Genomic DNA, 22,625 nt, shown 5'->3' on the forward strand with positions numbered 1-22,625 from the left:
TTGAGCTGCTTGAAATTGATTCTGATTATTGTATTTGGCGTTGCATTAATGTGTTACTTTCATCATGCACTTACAATATGCTGTATAAGTCCTCTTTGTTAATGAATAAATATAAATAAATAGTACGCTAATATTCGAGAACACTGCAGAAAGAGGGAAGCAACTTGCAGCTGCAACAACGCGGGAGGGCAGACCGCATGTCTCCTGTAATTTAAGTTACTGCACCACTAAATGATATTTCATATTGTTACTTACTTTATAAAAAAATAAAGCTTTTAGACTACAGGAACAATATTAAATTTCACCGTTTAACACAGTACACCGCTGAGCGAACGAATAACAGTCCTGAGGTAAACACCCTCTCGGCCTGTGCGCGCGAGAACATGAAAGGACGCTCAGCCTTCGAACGCCTGTCCCGTGACGCGTGTTTCACGTCATCATAGTGCGCCGCAGTAAAGAGAATAGTCGCCGGAAACACGGGCTAGTCGGTAATTGCCTCACAGGAATATCAGCAATTGGTGTTAGTCCGGTGTCTGTAGGAACTCCGGCTTTTATATGTGTCTAAGTTTGCCGGGAGACTGTTTTTAAAGTTTTATTCGCAGTGTGCGCAAACAAAAACGTGTTCTTCTTGTTCTTGCGGTTTTGTGAAGCAGCACTCGACTACTCACTCGGAGAGCACGACCACCACACGACCGGGTTGCAAGCAGGTAGTAAATTTTTGTTTACATTTTAGCAAGGGCATTAAGTTTGTTTGTCTGTTTATGTTTTTAGCAAGGCTCTTAGTTTTTTTGTGTACATTTGAAGGGTTCAACAGTGTGGCTGAAGGTCCAGCGGAAGCGGAGCAGGCAGTATCATCATCATGTCTCAGAAGAGGAGGCTGGCGGGGACACAGAGCTCCCAGAGTCGTGTGTTCATGGTGAGCGTCTCCCAGCAGGCTCTGGGGCACAGGCCGAGAGATAAGTGTCCTAGTACGAGGACATTTCATTTAGCAGATGCTTTTTTCCAAAGCGATCTACATGTCAGCGAAAATACAATTTTTGTACATCACAGTAGGAGAAAGAGAGACTTTAGACTAGTTGCAGACGTGATTCTTAAGTAAACCTAGTTTGTTACTTTCCACTTGATGCACCGATGTTCATCGCTCGAGTAGGTGCATAAAATGCAGGATAGATTAATCCTGGTAACCTTCCTGCTACTATTTCTTTAAATTATTAGTAAGGTACACAAATATTCACGTACAATGCCGGAGTAGTGGCTGTCTAAAAGCTTATCTGGGGATGATCATGAAGTTGGGGTGCATGAACATTTACACCGTACGTGAGCTGGAGAGATCTTAGGTGAAATGAATCTGGGGAAAAGGTGAGTTTTCAGACCCTTCTTGAATGTAGACAGAGTTTCTGCAGTTCTGAGTGAGAGGGGAAGGTCATTCCAACACAACGGAGCCAGAAGTGAGAACCTCCGTGCTTTACTTTTCGTGTGTGGGACCACCAAGCAAGCAGAAGTAGACGAGCGAAGGGGTCTGGCTGGGGTGTAGACCACAAGACCTCACATTGTAACTTGCTTTGGAGAAACGCTTAAGCTAAAATGAATAAATAATGAAAGCTAGGGATAAAAAAAAAAATCTCATCATATGATGGCTGAATGGCTAATATGTGTTGGTAGTCAAACACTACTACTTTTGACTGGAACATTTACATGTATTTGTTCAGCTGATGTTATCTGTTTTGGAGGAAACCAATATTAAAATACCTGCAATTATTTACCCATTCATACAGTTGGTAATTTTTTACTAGAGCAATTTAGGGTAAGTACCTTACTCTAGGGTACTGTTGCAGTAGGTGATAAATGAACCAGCAACCTTTGGATCCGAAGACAGCAGCTGTAATCGCTACACTCTATGGCCGTGGTACATAAGCTGTCCTGGGTAAGTGTAATAAATTTACCGCGTACCTGCCCTTTTTTTCTTACCTGTTTTTAAACATCAGCCAAACGAAGTAGTGATGGAGGAGGATGAAGATGTATCCTTCACTCAGCCCAGTTCCTCTCAGCTGCAAAGAGGACTGGACCGTCTCACACCTGCCCAGGTTGACCGAAAGGTTTGTCGTGCTCCAGCTGCTTAGCCGCAACACAGCTGCCCTTTGCTTTTCATGACTGCTCTAAAAGATGTATACTTGTTCCTGCCATTCTGTCACATGCTTAGCACTTTAACGTTATATTTGTTAGGCTTCTTTAGATCAAATTTTAATGCACCACCTTAACACTCATATTTTAGCCTTCTGTCTCTGTAGGGTGTCATAAACTATTGGATTTATTTGATCTTTTCATTTCTAGGTGGCAGAGGTAGTACAGTTCATTCTAATTAAGGATCAGAAGAAAGTGCCTATCAAGAGAGCAGGTCTGCGATTTCATTAAATATTTGAGCTATAGAAATCTAAAAAAATCTGAGAATTTTCCTACTGCCAGTCCTATCCTTTTTTATAAGTAGATGTGAGCATTGAGTTTTGTTGCTCCCCAATTTATCAGACTTAATTGGGATTGAGAATTGGTTCTTTACTCAGAATTCATAAGCCAAATGTGACACGGAGCAGGCGAGAGCGTGTCAGTTCTATATGTAGCTGCTCATGTTATGTATGCCCGGAGGAATGGTGTTATTGGACTAAGTGGCTAAGAATTCCATGTGTGCATCTCTTGACCTGAGGGTTGTACTTTGATTTGGAGAAAAGAATATTAAATGAAGAAACGCAATGTAAATGATGTCAACCCAGGCAGCTCCACGAGTTGGGATGTCCCAGCACCAGAGAAGTATCATTAACTGAGCAGATACGAGGCTGGAGAGTGGCAGGAGTGTTGTTTTTTGGACAGGAACAGAGTGGTGCTACAAACAGCATATTTCTCCTGGTTAGAAGATCATGAACAGTGGGGGTGGGGGGGGGACAGTCCCTCCCTCTGCTGAGCACGTACAGCTTGTGCATTTACCTGGCCTTTTGAGTCGCTTGGCAGGGTTATTTATGACACGGTGTGAATAAGAAAACCCAATTAAAAAAAAAACCCTACCCTAGAGCTAGACCAAGGTGATGGTGCTCACCTACTGCTCTTTGGCCCCTTCTTTTACATCACGTGACATGAAATTCACTTATACCAATAAAGGTATTATAATAATAAAAGGATTATTAGAATAAATTTTTAAAAAACTGCAATTTGTATGTTCATTATTTTGAAGCACAGACAATATTTGGAGCTAGAGTTATTATATAGAGGTAGAGGAAGACAGGCAGCACTTGACAAGTGGGCTCAAAAGTGGTAAATGTCGAAGCCACAGGATCATCTACAGCTTGTTAAGCTGTTTGGCTCTTCTCTACCTGCTCCACTCTTTTGGGAAACTTAAGGCAGTGCTTATGATGATCCCCAGCTATTGGTGCATACAGTGAACTTTTGGCATGCAATTTGAACTGGTATGCAAGCCTGAAAAAAATTGTAAATCAATAAATATGTACTAAATAAAATTTAGCTAGCCTGAAAAAAATACTTCTCAAAGTTTGTATTAGAAAGTTTTTCCACTTGAAAGTTGGTAAGTTGAGGAGCAACTGTAGTAGATGTTTTTTTTTTTTTCTTTTTTTTTTTAAATCACTAACCCCAATGCTATATGCTGTTCATAGCACTCAGTTCTCCCTTGTACTAACCCTTAGGATTGTCAGGTTTTGGCTTTTAAGGCAGAACTGTTATGCATATTGGAATAATTTGTCTCTTGGTCCCCAGTGAGCTAGTTGTGTATTAACTTTAATACATCTCAGCTGTATGTTTTCTGTAGACATTGTCAAGAATGTCATCAAGGAGTACAAGAACATTTACCCCGAGATCATAAAGAGGGCTAATATGAAATTTGAAAAGGTGAGGGGTTTGTGGACTGATGACATCTGATTTGTGCATCCTAATAGCTATATACTGTATAGGTGAGGGTTGGTAAGATGAGTTTGATTCCAGTCACTTGATGTGAATGGTCCCTGGTTACAGAACTCCTAAATTAATCAAATTATGAATGGGGAGAAAGCCTAAAAATGCCTGTATAACTTCTGTCTAGTAATACAAAGTCTAATAGGAGCATAACAAGGATTTTCAGTGGTCAGCTGTTTATGCCAACTTCTGTAGAGCTGTAGAACCGTATCGAAGGCTACATAACTTTATGAATTTTTGTGACAGGCTAGAAATGCAAGTGTTTCCGGTGTTCCCCCCCCCCCCTCCCCCCAACATTAGAAAATTACTTTTCTACGGCATACTGTAGTTTTATGATGTTAATGAAGAGTACGATGCAGCAGCGTAGAAAAATGTTTGTGGTATTTTTGCACTTAATTTTATAATTTGCTATAGTTTTGTTGTCAGTTTGCCACATGACTGGCAAATGTGTTGCTGACCCCAGTTTCTGATGTTCTGAAATGAAAAAATGTGTAACCTACATGAAAAAGAGGAAAAACCCCATTGATGTCCAGTCTGGATAATATGGTGTTTCCACTGCTTACAGGTGTTCGGGTTTCAGCTGGTGGAGGTTGATCCAAAGAATCATGCCTATATTCTGGTGAACAAGCTGGAGCAGAATCCAAGGCAGCCTGCTGTTATGTGAGTGAAGTCTTGCTTGGGTCTGAAGTCCATCTACAGATGCTCTAATGCCAGCATCCAGCTCAGTGATTGTGTGTGAAACCCACTTTTGCTATATCATTTTGACTTGTCTGCTTTACTATAGTCAGAGTTTTAATGTGTCCATATACCACTGATATCTTCTGACCTGCTGCTTTAATGAGTCTATATGTGTTGGTTTCAGGAGCCCTGGACATCCCAAGACTGGTCTGCTGTTTGTCATTCTTAGTGTCATTTTCATGAAGGGGGGTGTTGTAAAGGAACGTGAGTTTTACCCTACCGCAATTTCTGAAAATATTCAAACCAAGTTGTGAATGAACTCATGAGTCTCTCTACTTTGCCATGTCTTTGTGCTGTAGCTGTGGTGTGGAATACATTGAAGAAGCTTAGAGTAGATCAAGGGTAAATATTTTATGTAACCCTCCAAAAATTGTCTGAACACTTACATGGAGATTTTGGGAAAATAACTTGTGTCCTTGTACAGAGAGAAGCACGAGGAATTTGGAGATGTGAAAAAATTGGTTACAGAAGAATTTGTCAGACAGAGGTAAGTTTGGGGGGAGAATCTGTAAAATTCACTTCCACTGGGTGAACTGGTGATGTCAAGAGAAGGTTGTCAGGTTAAGCTAGAGATATCTGAGGAGCTATAGCACTTCACATTGCCAACTCCCTCCTGGTTTGGCTGGCTGCTTCATCTGATGAGGCTGGGCTGTGTAGCAGATACCCCTGAATCTTGTAGCTGAATGTCGGTGTGTTCAGAGCAGGCATCTCGCAAACTATAGACTGCCTGTTTACACCACACCGCAGAGCAATGAGTCAGGAATGCAGGCAGGGTATAGTGTGCCTGGCTGCCACTTTACTGACCCTACAATAATGTGCGTGTAGCTCATTTTCTTGCGCTGAGCGGCACTGCTGTTGCTTGACTGTAGCTTAATGCTCCTTAAAGGATTTCTCCATACCACAGGTACTTGGAATACACACGCATCCCCCATACAGAGCCACTGGAGCATGAATTTCGGTGGGGTGTGCGCGCAGAGAAGGAGGTTGACAAGATGAAGATGCTGGAGTTTGTCAGCCAGGTAAGAGATGGGCAGCTCGTCCCTGTTCTGTTCTCTTCCGTTGATTGAATTGGGAAAAAAAAAAAAAAATTCATGTGGTGATTTTTTTTTTTTTATCTCCAGGTCCATGACCAGGAACCACAGACATGGACCAAGCAGTACAAAGAGGCCATGGCTGCCAAGGGTGGAAGCAGCCGGTCATAGCTGGTGTTACTGTTGGAACTTAAGATGGGTCCCACCCCATAGAGGTCATCTAGTACAGAAGAGCTTCTACCCAGTTAGGTGTCGTCAACATCTGTAGTGGTCTGAAGCTGAGCTGTGTGTGCTTTCGTAGGTGGAATGCTGGTATTTTTAAAAGTTGACTGCTACTACAGTGGTACATCACTGGTGTAAGTATAGAACTCATGCATTGCCAACTGCTTAGAGGGCCTTGTAGCAATGCACTTTTTTTTTTTTAATAAACAAAATGGTAACTTAGCCTGCCTCCTCTCAATAGGAGTAAGAGCAATGTCATCTTAGAATGCTCTACTTTTATTACTTTTACTGGGAATAGTTTGTATAGACTTTCCTCTTGTAATTTAAATATTCCTGAATAAAACTACAGTACAGTTGAAGCAAAACTGGGGTAGTGCATTAACCATCCTTATGGTGTTACTTGCTCCGTGCAAGGCACCTTGTTTCCATTTCTCCCATGTGCCTGATGGGGGAAGTAACACGTAGCACTGCGAGAGCAGAAAAGCAGACATCTGTACATCACTCCGTGTCCTTAGCCTGTATTGCTACTGAATTCAACATAAAACTAGGGCTTACTTATGCTGATTTACCTGAAACTTTAAATTTGTTTTCAAACATGTGAAACTAACACAGTGCTCAGGTAACCTTCACCCTCCCCTGAGGCACAGAAAAATAAGGGGGAATGACTTTGGTCATTTCAGAGCTAAGCAAAATCTGCTAAATTCTGGCTACCTCTAGGCTTCAGAATCAAAAGTGATGTTTATTACCCATCTTAATGCATACACTCCACAACTATGCAATTAATGACCCTGAGTGCAGTGACTGATGGTGCCCTCAGCTACCCTGTTCTCCCAGCAGACACCCAAGCTACTTCCCTCAGTGCAGCAATTAAGAGGTAACAAACAGTCAAAAGGGCTCAACTTAAAACTCCTACACTTGTGTTTACACACAGGACTCCTGCATTGTTTCATTGTTGCATCAGACTTTTTAAAACCTAAATTCCCTTTAACATCTATACACAATGTTAGTATGCCATAGTAGCATTGTCCTGGAAAAAAAAAAAAAAGTTTAAATGGCTTTGCTCATTCAAATACATTAAAATAGCCTACCCCTGGGCTTTGAAAACCAGTTACACAAGTCAGGGGATATGTCAAATATTGCACCTAGCTGGAAGGATAGTAAATGGAGAAAATATTTACATAACCCTGAACAATTAATGATGCACAAAATGTAAACCACCATGAATACTTCACACTGAAATACCCTGGGTTCAAGTAAGAAGTATTCTACCTTGTCTCGTTTTATACCCTTCCTAAGCACTACATCCAGTAATTAGTCATTGTTTTAACTTAGCCTTCAGCATTTTGTTCTGTACCTGAAGCAGTTTGATGCCTTTCCCAGGATGGATGGGTCAGAGGTGTCTAAGCTCAGGCCTGTAGACTAAAAATACTGTTAATGGCAGGAAACAGACCCACTAATGGCAACCTCTGTCCTTCATAGCACACACTGACTACCCCTGTTCAACACCCTCCCCTGCATGATAACCCTAGGATACAGCCCAACACACTAACTGGAGCAGCTGGACATGCAGTGTGGAATAAGCAAAGAGCACACAAACTGCTCTTCAAAATGGTAAGACCTCAAAAGAGTCCAGGCACATCTGTAAGAAATTCAAGAAAGCTTATTGTCCCTGCTTCCATTCCTTATGGATTCCTCTCAGACTGTAGCTCCAAGTTCTCACAGCTTGTGTCTTACACCCATCTCCTGAGACCTGTTGCACTCACAACCAGCAGAGCAAGGCAAACCCTGACAGGTCTTCCTAGTGCTATGATGCATCGTTGGCTTCTCAATGGTTATTCCATGCACGTGTGGACACAGCTACACATTTCTTTACACAGCATTCAGGATTACTTCACTGAACCTGAAAAACATGGCTTAAAAACCCCCAGTTTCAAAAATGGCTTCAGCTCAGAGAGCTTCTGTGAATTTCAGCACTGTGGGAAAGACTTCATATACTTGATATGGGTCATCACAACAGTACAGATTAAATTACAAAAGTAAGTCTCAGTCAAAAAGTTCCCCTTTCAGTTCATTGCTCAAATTGTCTCCTCCTCTTTATATATGTTCTGGGACAGTTTGCAAAGCTTCCTCTGGGTCTCGGGTGACATCCACATTCTGCAAAGACAGTAAAAACTGTTCAAATACCCTGTATGACACAACATGACTAGAACCACTGAGATGGAATGAAGAGCAGGGATGAGCAACTCCACTCCTCAAAAGGACAAATGGTTCATTTTAACTACCTGAGTGATGATTGCAACTCATGGTTGCTCATCCCTCACATAGAGCAGCAAAACTTGAGAGCAAAGAGCCAAAGCTGAATTGTTAACCACATGCAGAGTGGTGACAACCACACAAACATTCTGTACACAAAACATCAGATTAACCATCTTTCAACATTTCTCAATTATAACCTCTCAGATAAAACCCTATCTAAAGCTTTCTTTTGTAATCAAATGCATATAAACATTTGTGATAAAGGAGTTTCCTGCTAGACTGTTACATTGTAGACTAAGGGACCTCTTACCATATATTCACCTTGTTCTGATAACACATACTACAGGTACATTTGGAATGGAAATTCAGCCCCCCTGAACTGAAATCTAGTCCCCTTTGTTCTTTCCCAGAGCCAGATTTATGTATTCATGGTGCACCAACAGCCCTCAGTGGAAGCTGACTAGATGACAGGAGGTACCATCGGTAACAGAACAGCAGATCCGCATGGAAAAAGTTAAGATCTGAGGCTTCACATTCCTACGTTTCCGTTGCACAAACAGGGTGACACTGGGTGGGGGGGGGAGCCTTGATGCAGCTTAGTGTGTACATATTGCATATTTGGTCAAAGTCGTTACATGCAATTCTCAGCAAGACACTTGCATATAAACGGTACACCTTGAGCTGGTGTCTGCAAAGCTGTGTCAAGTTTGTGTTGTGTGTAACACGGGTGGCTGTTTGCCCAAGTGTGTGTGTCAGTGTGTCTGCAGTACGATTACCTGCAGACTGTCTGTAGTCTCACCCAGGTCCTGCAGACAGGGTGTTTTGGTGGGCGTGGGACTGGCCAGAGGGCAGGCCCGCCTGTGACGGTACAGGGGTGCAGTGCTGGACCAGGCCACCTGAATTGCCCCCGTAGGGGGATGCCCAGGACGCAGAGAGACGTAAGAAGAGAGAGAGAGAGATGGAGAGAAACCTGGTTGAAGAAAAGTGTGCGAAGGTATGGTAGGAAATGACGGAGGACGGTGTGGATTCAGAGAACGAGGTTAGAAGATGAGCAACAGGAGGACAGACGAGAGGGTGCAGAAAGACGGTTAAGACGAAAATTAATGTGTAAAGTACGAAAAGGAGAAAAAAAAAAAAAAAGAGGAAGCACGGGTGAAAGATGAGTCAGAAAGGTGAGATTAAAATAGGGAGAAGGAATAATAATAATTTCAAGAAGAAAAGGTCACATGAAATCTTGACACCCACAAAGAAGTGCGTTTTGGAATGTTTTTTTTAAAGCTGCTGCTCCAGAACACTTTGGTGTGTGTCAAAAGCAACAGGAATTGCAAACACAAAATGAACCTCGTAGTATTTGGCAGCAACGTCATCTGAAGTGGATGAGCCAGTCCTCCCTACTGAGGCTCAGCACTGATTACACACAGGGAAGCATTTTTCCATCGTTACATCCTTTGTTACTATGGTAACCCATCATCCTTCAACACCCTCTCACAGGGACAATCTCCTTTAAAGAGCAAGGAGATTTGTCCAAAAATTGAGAACAAAACAGTTTACAAAAGTCAAGTTGGGGTGTTGGGACTAACCATGGCCATTCCTGTATTGCCCTTTTCTGCTCCACCTGCTCCCACCAACCAGTCTGGTTATCAGTGTCCAATAAATCCTCATGGGAGGACCGAACTTACCATGGGCTTGTCCCTGTGTGTATTAACAGCTTCAACGTTCAAGAAAATGGACTCCACTTTGCAACCTGGAACAAGAAAGCCCCGTTAACATCACAGAGGTCTGGTGAAGGGCAACTCTGGGGTGGAGGGACTGACCGTAGGCGACTGGTGTAAGTTTCAGCACCGTGTGGAGGGGGCACTTCAGGTATGGCAGCTCCTCTGCGAGGAGAGAACAGATGATATATGGCCCTTTCAGTGAACAGAAATCCCTTAAAGGTTGCAGCAAGGCAGGCAGGGGGGCACAGTACAGACCAGCCCCTCGCTGAACAATCCCCATTTTCCTATGAAATGCGAAGTTTGATCCAATGTTAAAGACCATGCATAATATGACAGTGGCATACAAGGCCATGGCAGCACAGGGGGCATGGGGCAGGGGACCCTGAACACACCTCCACGCTCTTTGTTGTTTATTGCCTATTAAATCTTGGCTCAGCAGCAGAAGGATGCTAGGTGTCTGGAAAACCAAAACCTGAACTCACATCCTTGTTAGTAAGAAATCAACTCTGTACATCCTCAAGACGTATTCCCCCCCCCCCCCCATCCACCCTACTGTCTGTCTCCCCTCACCACACAACTCATTTGAGAATATTACAATAAAAGTGCGGTTTTTGCATATACGGTTAAGCCTGACCTCCATCCTCCCATCAGAACAAAATCCAACAGGTCACAAGGACTTTCTAAAAATGTTAACCATCTTGCATAAAATGATGTATATGGAGTTCCCCCCTCTCTCTCTAGAAGGCCCTAATTCCTCATTACCTGCACTCTTGTCCAGGAAGTAGGCGAGCAAGCAGCGCATGACAGCCTGGTGGCAGATGACCAATACGTTTTCCTGCCTCTCAAGCTCCATGATCACTGGCTCCAGCCGCTGGACCAGGTCTTCATATGACTGTGGAGCACATAGAGGAGATCAGATGAGAGAGAGAGAGAGAGAGAGAGGACTCACATGAAGCACTGACTTATAACAGATCACAGAAATCTTACGAAAATACTTAGACACACATCAAAAATGTAAAGGGATTTACCTCGCCCTTGGGGTAACGATAACGATACTTGTCTTGGTCTCTCAGAGCAAATTCCTCAGGGTAATGCTCCTGTATCTCCTCATAGGTCATCTCCTCACACACCCCCTGGGACGGACCATAGACGCATCACATGTTAATCAATTCAGATTTCACACGTCCATATCTCCCTCACACAATTTTAGCTTACTGCATCAATCTCATTGAGCGCTTTCCACTGCTCGTACGGCACACCCAGTGCCTCGGCCGTCTGGATGGTCCTCTTCATGTGGCTCGTCCAGACTTTCAGATCCCGGATATTCTGCTCCCTGATGAATTTCCCGAGCGCGTTGGCATACTAGCAAGAGAGGGAACAGGGACACATACCTGAGCAAGAGGAGATTCAGTATACCTCACCACTTGAAGGAAAATCAGCAACATGCCTGCTGGAACTTCACTGACAATCCACTCCAGTTGGCAATCACACAATTGGCTCCTGGTTCGTCCACTGCCTCACCTGACAACCACGGACAGAGAGGCCAGAATCACCCCCGATGCGTCCCAGCAGGTTGAGCTCGCTCTCCCCATGCCGACATAGGTAAATCGAGCGAGGCGTCACATGAATGTTCATGAGGTAGTACACAATGCGGCTCTGGATGTGGTCTAGGACCCGGTTCACCAGGTACCGGCAGCCCACATTAAAGATCTTGATGTACGACAGGTCTCTATAAAAATAAGAAAGTGAGGATGATTAACAGCAAACAGTACCTACTGTACGGATAAGGAGCACTTGGGACGCTGTACACACACCTTCTTCAGTTATCTGACGATGCACAAAACAGAGTTTACACAAATAAATGTGTGAAACCAATCACCTGTCCATGTCATCATCCAGGGGCACATAAGTGGTCTTGTAACATTCAATACGCTTCAGGAAGTCCTCCACAGCCTCATCCTTGTCACAATCCTTATAGTCTGGACTACTGAGCTTCACTTGCTGCAAAACCCAAAACACATAACACACCACAGATCACCATGATGCTGCAGTGGGATGACAGCAAATCAGCCAATCTTTACTATTACATGAACCATTTACTTCTAATAGCAAGTTCAGAATATTAAAAATGGGTCACAGTGCTTATAAAATAAGACAAAACACATCCATTATGGGTGAAAGTTTATTACATGGAGTCAGACTAGTCAGAAAATGGTAACTGCTGTGATACAAGTTGTTCTAAGGCAGCAATTTATATGGTCATTGGAGATTTCATACTTGGCATGGACGTAATTCATTGTTTGACTATATATGGACCCAAGAGTTAAAATTGGAGGCAATCCATAAAGCAAAAAGCATTTCTTTACTTGCCATAATATTTTCTGCAATGATGTCTGGATCATCACATATTGACTCCACAAAGAAGACCTAGTAAAAGGGACAGATTATAGTTTTACTGAAGAAAAGCTGAAAAGAAACATAAGAACAAAAAAAAAAAAAAAAAAAAAAAAATTGTTAATCTATTTCCCCATTTCCCCCATGAAGCAAAATTTTTCATTACAAGTTCTGTTAACCTTGTAACTGTTTTCCTTGGCAAAGCTCAAGATGACATCCCTGCGCTCCCGTGTGGTGTTAGTGGCATCAAATACCTGGTGAGCAAAAACATCAATCATAACTTCTTCAAAAGTCAGTATGGTCTGACCAAATCATAACACTGTCACACTCTAACCAATCATTATGTCACTACACATTTGATAATATTACTGAATACAGTAAAGTTTTTGGTATGTTTCACAACTGTTGTTCAACACAATACGGAGGAAAAAGAGTTATATGGATGAAAACACTACATTACTCTTACTGGTAAACAAAGCACCAGATCAAATACACAGTATATAAACTTACAGTCCATTTTCTGGAGTTAGAAATTAAATAAAAGTAGTAAGGAAAAACAAAACAAAAATGAGGGGGGTGGGCATATACAAAAAACTCTCAAAAGGCCAGCTGGTTCTCTTCCAACTCACCGCCACCTGGCCCTGCTCCACAGTGAAGTACTGGCAGACATCCTTCAGTGCTGCTAAGGCACAGGCCCTCCATGCACAAAAGGAAGTTTTCACAAGATCAGTTTTCTTGCCAACTGAACACCTGCCTTGACCAATTACTGCCCCGTGCCATCTCATTTACCTAATATCGTCCGCAATATCATTGCCACAGAAAGTACAAACTGGTGTAAAAATAAATAAAATAAATTGTACTTTTGCTGAGATGTATGTCGCTTTGGACAAAAGTGTCTGCTAAATGAATAAATGTAAATGGTGTGAAAGGTGGTGCTTGTCTTGTAGGGACCCACACAGTACTTCCGAACTTGTGTGCTGCTCTTTGTTCCAGTTCACCACAACCAAGTTCTGAACTTTAGTCTTGACACATAAGTTACATACATATGAAACTGGAATACATGGTCTCTTCCATACCCCTCCCACCTCCACACATATTCTGCTGCACTGTGCATCGTTCAAGGAACCACCCTCCTCCTCACTTGCGAATCTTCATGGCCTCCTCATTATCTGGACGGAAGAATTCAAAGTTCTTGTATGTTTGGACTGCCTCTCTGCGGTACTGGCCCACATTGAACACTGGCAGAAAGAAGATGGAGCCATAGGAATAACCGTTATGCTCAGTAAGAACACATTAGAAAAGATCTGCCAATATGACATGCAGAAATATGTTGCCTAATCAATTGTTTTGGTTTCCTCACTTTTCAGTGAGCAGGTACAACTCAAGAGCCCAATATTTATGATTCACTGAACCAATATACGACCATCTCGGCCAATCCAGTAGAAATGCAGTTGCATAAACCAGATACAGAACACGTGAGATGTTAAACTACAAGCGACCCTGGATTAGGGTCTTCTGAAAAATCAAGGAAACAGTGTTTATGAATTATGACGCCTTTGCTACCATAAAAAAAAGCGGACCTTTTGTGGGCACGCCAATCCAGTTGAGGTAGCGGGTAAGCTTCTTGGAGATGTAAGTTTTTCCTCGAGCTGGCAGCCCTACCATCACAATCATGGTAGGCGAGTTGGTGAACTGGGGCACTGTGGCTGCAAAACATAAAACACACCATATGTTACACATACGTAGACGGAGCCTAGCAAAAGTATTCAGACTGTGGACCAATTTTCTCATTTTACTGAATCACAAATGGTACACTAAAATTCCATTGCGAGAAACTCTCAAAATTCAAAATTAAAGGTGATATTTCATGACATTTAAGCGACTTTTTTTTTTTTTTAACACTGTCAGGAAATATTTTTAACAAAAACAGAGAACGGAAATATTCCATTTACATAAATATTCAATTCTCCCTCATTAATACTTGGTAAAGCTACCTTTTGCTACAGTAAAAGCTTTAAGCTGTTTTGGGGTAAGTATGTATGAGCTTTGTGCACTGTTCTGGGATAATTTTGGCCCATTTTTGCAGGCCACAATTTTCTAAATTGTCCTACTGAACTTTCTATCAAGCTTTAGCTTCTTAAGACTGAAACACTCTTGCAATATTTCCTTGTATTTTGGTGCATTCTTAATTCTTTAAAAATATGTCTAGTTCCTGTTGATAAAAAGCAGTCCCACAGTATGATGCTGCCGCCACCACCACAACTTACTGTATTAATGGTGTTTCTAGTGGCATTGCCTGTGTTGTGCTTGCTCTACAAATAGAGATGCTTAGCAAAATTTCAAAGCACTGTCTTAGTCCCATCTGATCCCAACCGTCACTCTAACCCACAAAACAGTTATCCACATTGCAGCTGGGTCATGCTCATACTTTCTACTGAACTCCAGATGTGCTTTAAGAGGGTTATTTTGAACGACTGCAACTTTTGTGCCACGCTCCCATACAGCCCAGTGTTATGCAAAGTTCTTCATGTGGTTCATCTGTGCACCTTTACTCGATTCTCAGCTACTCAACTCTGTAGTGCCTTGAAAATGATGCAATAGTTGGTCTCGGTTTTGAGGGTCTTTTCTAGGTAATGCCCCAGTCATGTGAGGGAGTGTCACCTTCCTGATAATTGAATCAGTGTCCACTGGGATATCCAAACACTTGGAAATTATTCTTTACTCTAGTCCTAATGTGTTCATTTGTATTACTTTATCTCTTGAGTTCTGTAGAATGCTCTGTAGTCTGAATTTTCAGACCTTCCTTTCAGATTCCTGACTTGACCAATGATCGTTCACCAACAGGGTTTTTATCCAGAAAAATGGAAGAGGTACTTTAATAATTTGCAGATAGGGACCAATTTTAAGGCAACTGTGCCCTCATTACAACAATTGTTTTAATTTATGTAAACTGGGAACTTTAACAGTACAGGGAGCAAATACTTATACAAACAATACATCATGTTTGTTAGAAACATTTTCTAATATAAAAATGTCAGCAGTTTCAGAGTTTTTAAGTAACAAGACAGAATGAAATTTCAGCACCCAAAAACATTGTTCAGATCAAAGAGAACATTGCATGCAAGTTTTTATGCAAGCCAGGCTCGCAAAAAGTCTGCTTTCTTCTGCTATACAAAAATCATTCATACAATTTCTTTGTAGATTGCTACTGGGTCACCCTGTGTCATGACAGATTATTTAACAAGAACTTTTGGTGAGTGTGTGCGGGTATAAAGTGAGTTGCACCATGTCACCATCGGGGTCTTGATTCTCTGCTCCTGAGGTCACTAGTCTATATGTCATTGAGGAGCTCAAGTTTGCTCTAGAGTTAACCGTTAACCAGCTAACCAGATTAGACTAGGTCTAAATCTGAGCCTTTTTCATAATTTATTTCAGAAAAGCAAGATGGTTCCTCATAAAAAACATACAATATTAGAAGAAAAAAGTTGAGCCATCAACTGTAGCATTTGCTACAGATTCAGCACCATACCTGTCTGCCCACCACCTCATGTGTACAGGAGGCACACTCCTTGCTAGAGAAAAAAACAACTTAACTGGAGACTATGTAAAACCAAACTGCTGAGGCAACATAAGAGATAACATGCGGAATGGTTCGTTTTCAGTTGCTACTGCTGGATTAAAAAACACAGTAAACACATACTGTTCATGAGGGGATACTTCCAAATAATATACATTCCTCCTCATCTCTGCACCCTTATCCAATTGACACCATTTCACCCAGACTAGGAGATTTCATGGAAACAAAGCGCGGGCAATAAACTGATGGAAAACAGTCACACAGACTCACAACAGCCCTCAAGAGAGAAAACACTAACCCAAAAACCCTTTAGGTAAACTCATTCAGTATCCTGGCCTCAGCAATATACAGGTTTTCGCCATGGCAAAGATTTGCTCCCCCTCAGGAAATTAACACCACAGGGCAGCCAGTATACAAAACATTTCAGCACACTGACAAGGATAGAAAAATGGTTTGTCCACAGTGTTACAGAATTGTGTGCTACTGCGGTAAAAACTCGACTTGAGAAGCTGGATTTGAGTCGAGCTCATGAAAGGGGACAGAGGAGAAGGAGGGAAAGACAGAAAGACGACCCTTTACGGTTGAACATAAACTTACACCCTCTCCTCCGGCAGAGCTGGTTGCCCATCCAAGGCACCCAGATCTTTAGCAGGGGTGTCTGTGTCAGCTCAGCCCGCTTCTGAGACATCTCTGTTCTGACACCCCCAAGACACAAGCAGGAGAGAACGTGTGCACACACTGGTGAGCTGGAGAAAGAGCGGCGGTGTCGTGCCTTGCTGAGACAACCTAGTTTAAGGTCACCTGACAGCCGCGAGGAAGCAAGAGGAGGGAAGGGGAGGTGGCGGGCTGGCATGGTGACAGGGAGTGGGGTGAGGGGCGGAGACTCCATCTCCTCTCGCAGGATTTCTCCCCCAGCAGGGCCCACAATGCTCCTGTCGTCACACACAATAGACTGAAGTTGATGACTGGGTAGCTAATTAGAAAAGGCTGAGAGCTGCCTTTCATAATGAGTCAGAAGTCCTTTAAAAACACTGTGGATTTATTTTCCTTGTTTTCATTGGTACACTGGCCTATGACGCAGTTCATTGGCGACAGAAAAGGAATAGATTTCCTGATGTTTATTGAAGGACTTTGTATTCTACATCAGTCATCTCTTAAATTTTTTGACTGTATGTTATTGCATTAAAAGATTGTACATTTGAAATCTGCTTACACAATTTCTAGTACCAGCTGAAGAACAGGATTGTGCTTGGGCTTAAAATCTGAAAATTTGAATTTCTTTGTGACTGGAATGAAGTTAATATACAAGTGCCCTTTAGGTGTGACATTATCTGAAGAAACAAAAGAAACCCAGTCTTTGGAGTATAAAGTGAGAACTCAACACAATGTTCAGTGTAGATCCTTATATCCTTATATATATATATATATATATATATATATATATATATATATATATATATATATATATATATATATACACACACACACATACACATACACACACACACACCTTTCCCTCCAAGGTTAAGTTAGCTGCTTTGCAAAGTACTTGTTTACATATATATCCTTCTGTCTACTTGACATTTTTAAAGCATTTCTGTATGTCCATAATGTACAGTGTGTAAATGTAAACTTGTTTCTCCATTACAGAAATGGGCCACACAAAACCTGTTAAATCTCCAAAAATGCACATGTGCTATGTCCAGCAGTAAAGTATGCAAGTTACTAATATTTTAAGGACCATGTGCCTTGAGAATCTGAGACACACCTAATCTAGCTAACAACATGAAAACCTTGATATTACTTGCACTGGAGCAGGTTAGTGCTCTCTTTCATTCATTTTCCATTGAACATGTTCAAAAACACTTTTCTGTTCCTTTCAGATGCAAAGGTACACTTGATTTTACCCTTATTCAAATAATACAGCTATCTTCTTGTCAAACATATGAAAAACAATCCACATACATTAAATGAACTCTCCCACTCCACCCCAAAGGATAAACACTACAGCAAACAGTTTTGAGAAACTCCAGGCAAACACACGTGCACACAGTCAAATGTACATGCACGCAAACTAAAAGCAGTAAAGAGGTCTGAAAGTGCTGCTGGCAGTTGGAAGTAAATATTTGTTCCTGAAAAACCAGTACAGTGAATTTCTTGATAATCTTTCACTTTAAAGAAGTCCCAGAATGTGTCTCCTGTACCTGTTCAGACATGCATTTTAGCTAGAACTAGACTGGGAGGACACTTGGGAGGTAAGTTTCAAAGACAGAGAGCTGGTGCTTCTCAATCCAGGGGAAAAGCTCCCTTGATAATAGCCTCCATCGGAAAAGCAGAACGAATAAGGAGCTTCTGCTACGAGCGTGGTGAAGACACCCTGCTCTTCCTCTCTCTCCGTCCTTAACTCCCTTCCTCTGACCTCTGTCCTCAGGGGCCAACATGTGTTTGTAACCTGACACTCCCAGACAAGAACAACTGCTCTGTTTGTACCATGCACCATGGTATTCAGAAAGCAGCTTTCCCTGAAAAGCAGGTCACGTAAAGAAGCTCGAAGCAACACGAAGACACCCCGCGTTCTTGGATTTAGCGACAAAGCAACTGGCTGTACTATTTTTACCATCATGGAATATAGCGAGGTTCACATGACCAGCATGCAGAACTGACATTAATGCTCCACGGCTTTTCACAAAATGGCAAGAAAGCAAATCAGAAAAGTTTCCAGCGGCGCCCCTTTCACGTCACCCGGGATTAACAAAGTCACACGAGTTTCACCGAGTTTCTTTCGGACGTTTCTCCGGAAGAAATCGCCCGAACGAACCTCCAACGATTTCTTAGACGCATATGTCAAATACATGGCGATATACAGACCTCTAAGCCACACGAGACCGATGGGAAAGGCCTACTGAGGGAAAAGTCACCGGCGTGAGACATTTGAACAGGGTGAAAGCAGCACACAAGTGTTTTTGTTGCTGGATTTGCTGTTGACAATCTGGTTCACATCATCACAAGGAGTGTGTTACAGCAGTGTTTACTGAAGCACCTGCCAACAATATAGTAAAACACCTGACCTATCACTCCTCCTATACATCTACAAAGCACTGACTTTATACCACTTGGGCTATTTATAGAAAGTCTAACAGCCTTTTATGAGCATGATAATGCTGCAGTAGTTCAACACACACACACATCAAGTCCAGGAACCAAAATATGCTAAGGCTCCTTTTGACCACTAATCATAGTGAAAGGCACAACGTTTGACCGTAACGTTTAATTCGGCAGAGCGAAGAGAAAGAAAAGAATAGAAGAGAAAATGACGCTGGTTAAGTTGTAGTAAAAAAAAAAATGGTAAACACTGACGTGTTTTTATAGCCGCTTCTCAATTTCCTCACAGAAGTGTTGTTAATAAAGGCCTTCTGGGTTCCCTCACCTGTACTTTCCCATCGAATTCGCTTTGTGGCCGTTTTCTTTGGCGTTTCCATCCCGAACGGGAGACGTCGCTCTCTTCAGCGCGAGACGACAGCCGCCGACAGGCGGCACGCGACACCTCAGCGGGTGCCAGGCGCGCGCGCAGGGAAGTCACTGCGAGCGTCCTCACTCTGACACACACACACACACACACTTTTCTCCAAAGCGACTGCCAACGAACTCTATGTAGTGTTACTAGCCGACACACCTTATTCACCGCGGTGACTTACACTGCTAGATACACTACTTACACTGGGTCACTCATCCATACATCAGTGGAACACAAACACACTCTCTCTGTCACTCACACACTAGGGGTGAACCTGAACAACATGTCTTTGGACTGTGGGAGGAAACCGGAGCGCAGACACGGGAAGAACACGCAAACAGACTGAGCGGGGATCGAACCTACGTTCTCTCGCACCAGCCAGGCGCTGTGAGACAGCAGCGCTACTCTCTGTGCCACCAATTAGATTTATTATTATTTTGTTCTTTATTTAGCTGATGCCTTGGTTTTGTCGAAGCCGAAGGTGACTTGGAGAGATCATGCAACAAATGAATGTGATTAAAGAGTGTAACAGTTTGAAAAGTCAAATTATTTAGGCAGAAAATTACAACAAACGCATCCAGGTGAAAACCAAGAGGGCTGTGCGCAAAGCAAACGCTACATTGAGTACTGCAAGGTAAATATGGTAAATCACAGAATGATTACGGATGAATGGGGGGGGATGATGGAACGGATATGGCGCTGCAAAAGTGCAGAGAGTAACCACCTAGGCTAATGTCGCTGATTCAGATCAGCCACTAGTTCACACTAATTGCTTTATAGAGCAGAGACTCAAAAAAGACAAGATTTGTTTGCATCACCTGGCAATACTGCCTCCTTGTTTCAGGAAGTGACATTTATGTTCTCCTGAGCTTTTGTCCCCCACACACACACGAGGTGCCGTCATCCGCATTTTTATACCCTATTCTATGACATCGAGAACAGAGAAACGTTAAGAAACGCATCCGGACTCCTTTTTGTTTTAATTTACATCCATTTCCTATGAAACTTCTTACTGACAGTTATTTACCGATTTATATTATACAAGTGGCTGATTTTTACTGGCGCAATTTAGGTTAAGAACCTTACTTACTCGACGGTACTACAGTACAGCTTAAGTCGAGGGGGATTCGAACCTGCGACCTTTGAGTCCAAAGGCAGCAACTGTAATCACTACACTGCACTGCAAGATGAAGGTGCCTTGTTGCCTGCATGTAAACAGGCGATTGACTCATGTTTTCATTTTATTGAATCACTAATCGTACTCTGAAATCCCATTCGACATTTTTATAGCCCCATATATGATATGGCATATCATCTTTGTTGCCCGGAAAACAAAAAGAGGCGCATCCTTGCCGCACGATTTGAACGCGCAAAATAGCGATCCTCCCCCGCTGGTCTGGAATTATCACCATCTAGACTAATACTCGTCCTGCGCTAATTTATAACCATGTAAATCATTAACCCGTTTTAAAGGCCGAGACATGAATACAGCGCCGCACCAGCGTTACAAACGACAACATCGCGATCATTGGCAGACAGCAAGCTTCCCTTCGGGTCACTGCGAGTCACGAGAGCACATCATCATCATCATCATCATGATCATCGCGATCGCGACCAGCGCGCTCTCAGACGGATCAAGTGGGAATAAACAGCCGTTTTCCTCCACGGCAGTGTTCAAAGGAAGAGATCGTGGGAAAAGAATGGCTTCTCGTTAACAGAAACATTTTTATTGGTCTCTTATGAGCTAGGTATAATGCCGCGTAAACAATATTCCTTCCAAAACCAACCCAGTGTTTACGTAAAATTAAAAGTTGCACGGGAAATCGGGCTATTTTTAAATATGCTTCCTCGACCGTTCTTCTCTTGTGCAAAAATCGACACGTTGACTATATATAAGGAAATTTTCATTTCTAAATAGTGCATTTTGCTCCCGCGGTCACGGACTGCTTGTTTGTATTAAAAAAAAAAAAAAAACAAAAAAACAAAACGAGCTGTATGATCACTTGCACTGTGGAGAGCCCTTTTTGCGGAGGGAGTGTGCGTGGAAGAGCTCGGTCAGAGGACTCACCATGTGGCCGCTGGAAGCGCGCGGCTCGCAGCGGGGGGGGCGACGTCTCGTCCATGGCGAAGCGACTCGGTGGTCCGTCCGCGTTGCGGCGCGGGAAAACAGCGCTCCTATTTTGGGAACCGCTATATTTGCCGTGCGGTGGCGCCGGGTGCTGTGTGTGTGTGTGAGAGAGAGTGTATGTAAGATCCACGCTGCGTCTCAAGAAGACCTGCGCTCAAACGCCGACGCTATCCTGGGGTTTAACGAGCGCGCTGCCATGTTTCTGTCCTCGCGCAACAGTCAGCGTGGCTGTATTTTATATGATACACACACTTGTGTTTGTGTGTGTGTGTGTCCTACAGCGTTAGTCGTGGGGTCAAATGGCTGCGAACTGGAAGGGTAAAAAAAAAAAAACGCTGTGCGCTGCTTTATTGCTTAGTTTCGCCAAGTGTCCTTCTGGCACGAGCACCCGCCCCTTTTTTATCTCAAAACAACACGTGGCGTGGACGCTCGAGACGTGGGTTCTCCAGGGGCGGGTGTCCATGCGATGGTTCATGCTTCACTTCCTTGTTTTATACATTTCATGCACGACCGAAATGAGGAGGCGGAGAGCGGTGGAGAGCAGCGCGGAGGCCCCTCCCTCCTCCACACCCCCCCACGGACCGAAACGCTTCACCGGACCTGAACTTTCCGGGCTTCGAGGTTTTTCATTACCTGCATTTCAGAGTGCTTCTTCAGTCTTTTTGCAGCACTTCAGCTCTGATGGACTCTGCTGTCAGCCACCCGCCTGGGTTCGAGGCCCAGTTGTCCGAGATTTGCCACGGAAAGACTGGGTCCAGTGCGCGGTGTTGTGTGGATCAGAGCAGTTCTAAAGCTGGAGGCCTCAACACACAGCCAGTGCCTTTGACCTCTGACCTCCAGTACCATCAAAGGACGACTTCAGAATACGGTAGAGAAACACATCAAAGAAGATATATGCAAGATTTTATTAATCTTTATTTAGCTAACACCTGTATCCAAGATGACTTACAATGGTAGACACTAATAAATATTACAATGATTTACCTGTTTATACAGCAGAGTATTCTTACTGCAATTTGGGGTAAGTACCTTGATGGAGGGTACTACAGCAGGAATGGGATCGAAACTAAGAACCTTTTGTTTGTAATGGAAGAGCCCT

General features: G+C 42.9%; 2 protein-coding genes and 1 non-coding gene across 7 annotated transcripts; 2 read left to right on the top strand and 1 right to left on the bottom strand.

Moving 5' to 3' along the window:
• Positions 1-786: 786 nt before the first annotated feature.
• ndnl2 (necdin-like 2) lies at positions 787-5,949 on the top strand. Its single transcript, XM_018725688.2, has 10 exons — positions 787-916; positions 1,986-2,096; positions 2,332-2,395; positions 3,809-3,888; positions 4,517-4,611; positions 4,814-4,893; positions 4,989-5,031; positions 5,114-5,176; positions 5,594-5,708; positions 5,811-5,949. Exons 1-10 carry the CDS (start codon positions 860-862, stop codon positions 5,889-5,891), a joined length of 789 nt encoding a protein of 262 aa, XP_018581204.1. The 5' UTR covers positions 787-859; the 3' UTR covers positions 5,892-5,949.
• Positions 5,376-5,502, top strand: LOC114909373 (small nucleolar RNA SNORA11). Its single transcript, XR_003797258.1, has one exon. It is a non-coding gene; the product is annotated as a small nucleolar RNA SNORA11 (small nucleolar RNA).
• Positions 5,950-6,040: 91 nt separating the features above from the next.
• Positions 6,041-22,428, bottom strand: LOC108918446 (6-phosphofructo-2-kinase/fructose-2,6-bisphosphatase). Of its 5 annotated transcripts, none has more exons than XM_018725684.2 (15): positions 21,467-22,428; positions 13,888-14,013; positions 13,449-13,545; positions 12,937-13,003; positions 12,487-12,561; positions 12,284-12,340; positions 11,793-11,914; positions 11,435-11,642; positions 11,129-11,275; positions 10,942-11,046; positions 10,676-10,805; positions 10,013-10,075; positions 9,878-9,942; positions 8,975-9,094; positions 6,041-8,096 (listed from the first exon to the last, which is right to left on the bottom strand). In XM_018725684.2, exons 1-15 carry the CDS (start codon positions 21,519-21,521, stop codon positions 8,037-8,039), a joined length of 1,497 nt encoding a protein of 498 aa, XP_018581200.2. In that variant the 5' UTR covers positions 21,522-22,428; the 3' UTR covers positions 6,041-8,036. The 5 variants fall into 5 exon arrangements, with proteins under 5 accessions (XP_018581200.2, XP_018581201.2, XP_018581199.2 ...); XM_018725685.2 differs by lacking the exon at positions 21,467-22,428 and adding an exon at positions 19,312-19,441; XM_018725683.2 differs by lacking the exon at positions 21,467-22,428 and adding an exon at positions 16,482-16,672.
• Between the last annotated feature and the right edge of the window lie 197 nt (positions 22,429-22,625).

Source organism: Scleropages formosus, chromosome 22 (assembly GCF_900964775.1).
Source record: "Scleropages formosus chromosome 22, fSclFor1.1, whole genome shotgun sequence".
In the NCBI taxonomy this organism is placed as follows: domain Eukaryota; kingdom Metazoa; phylum Chordata; class Actinopteri; order Osteoglossiformes; family Osteoglossidae; genus Scleropages; species Scleropages formosus.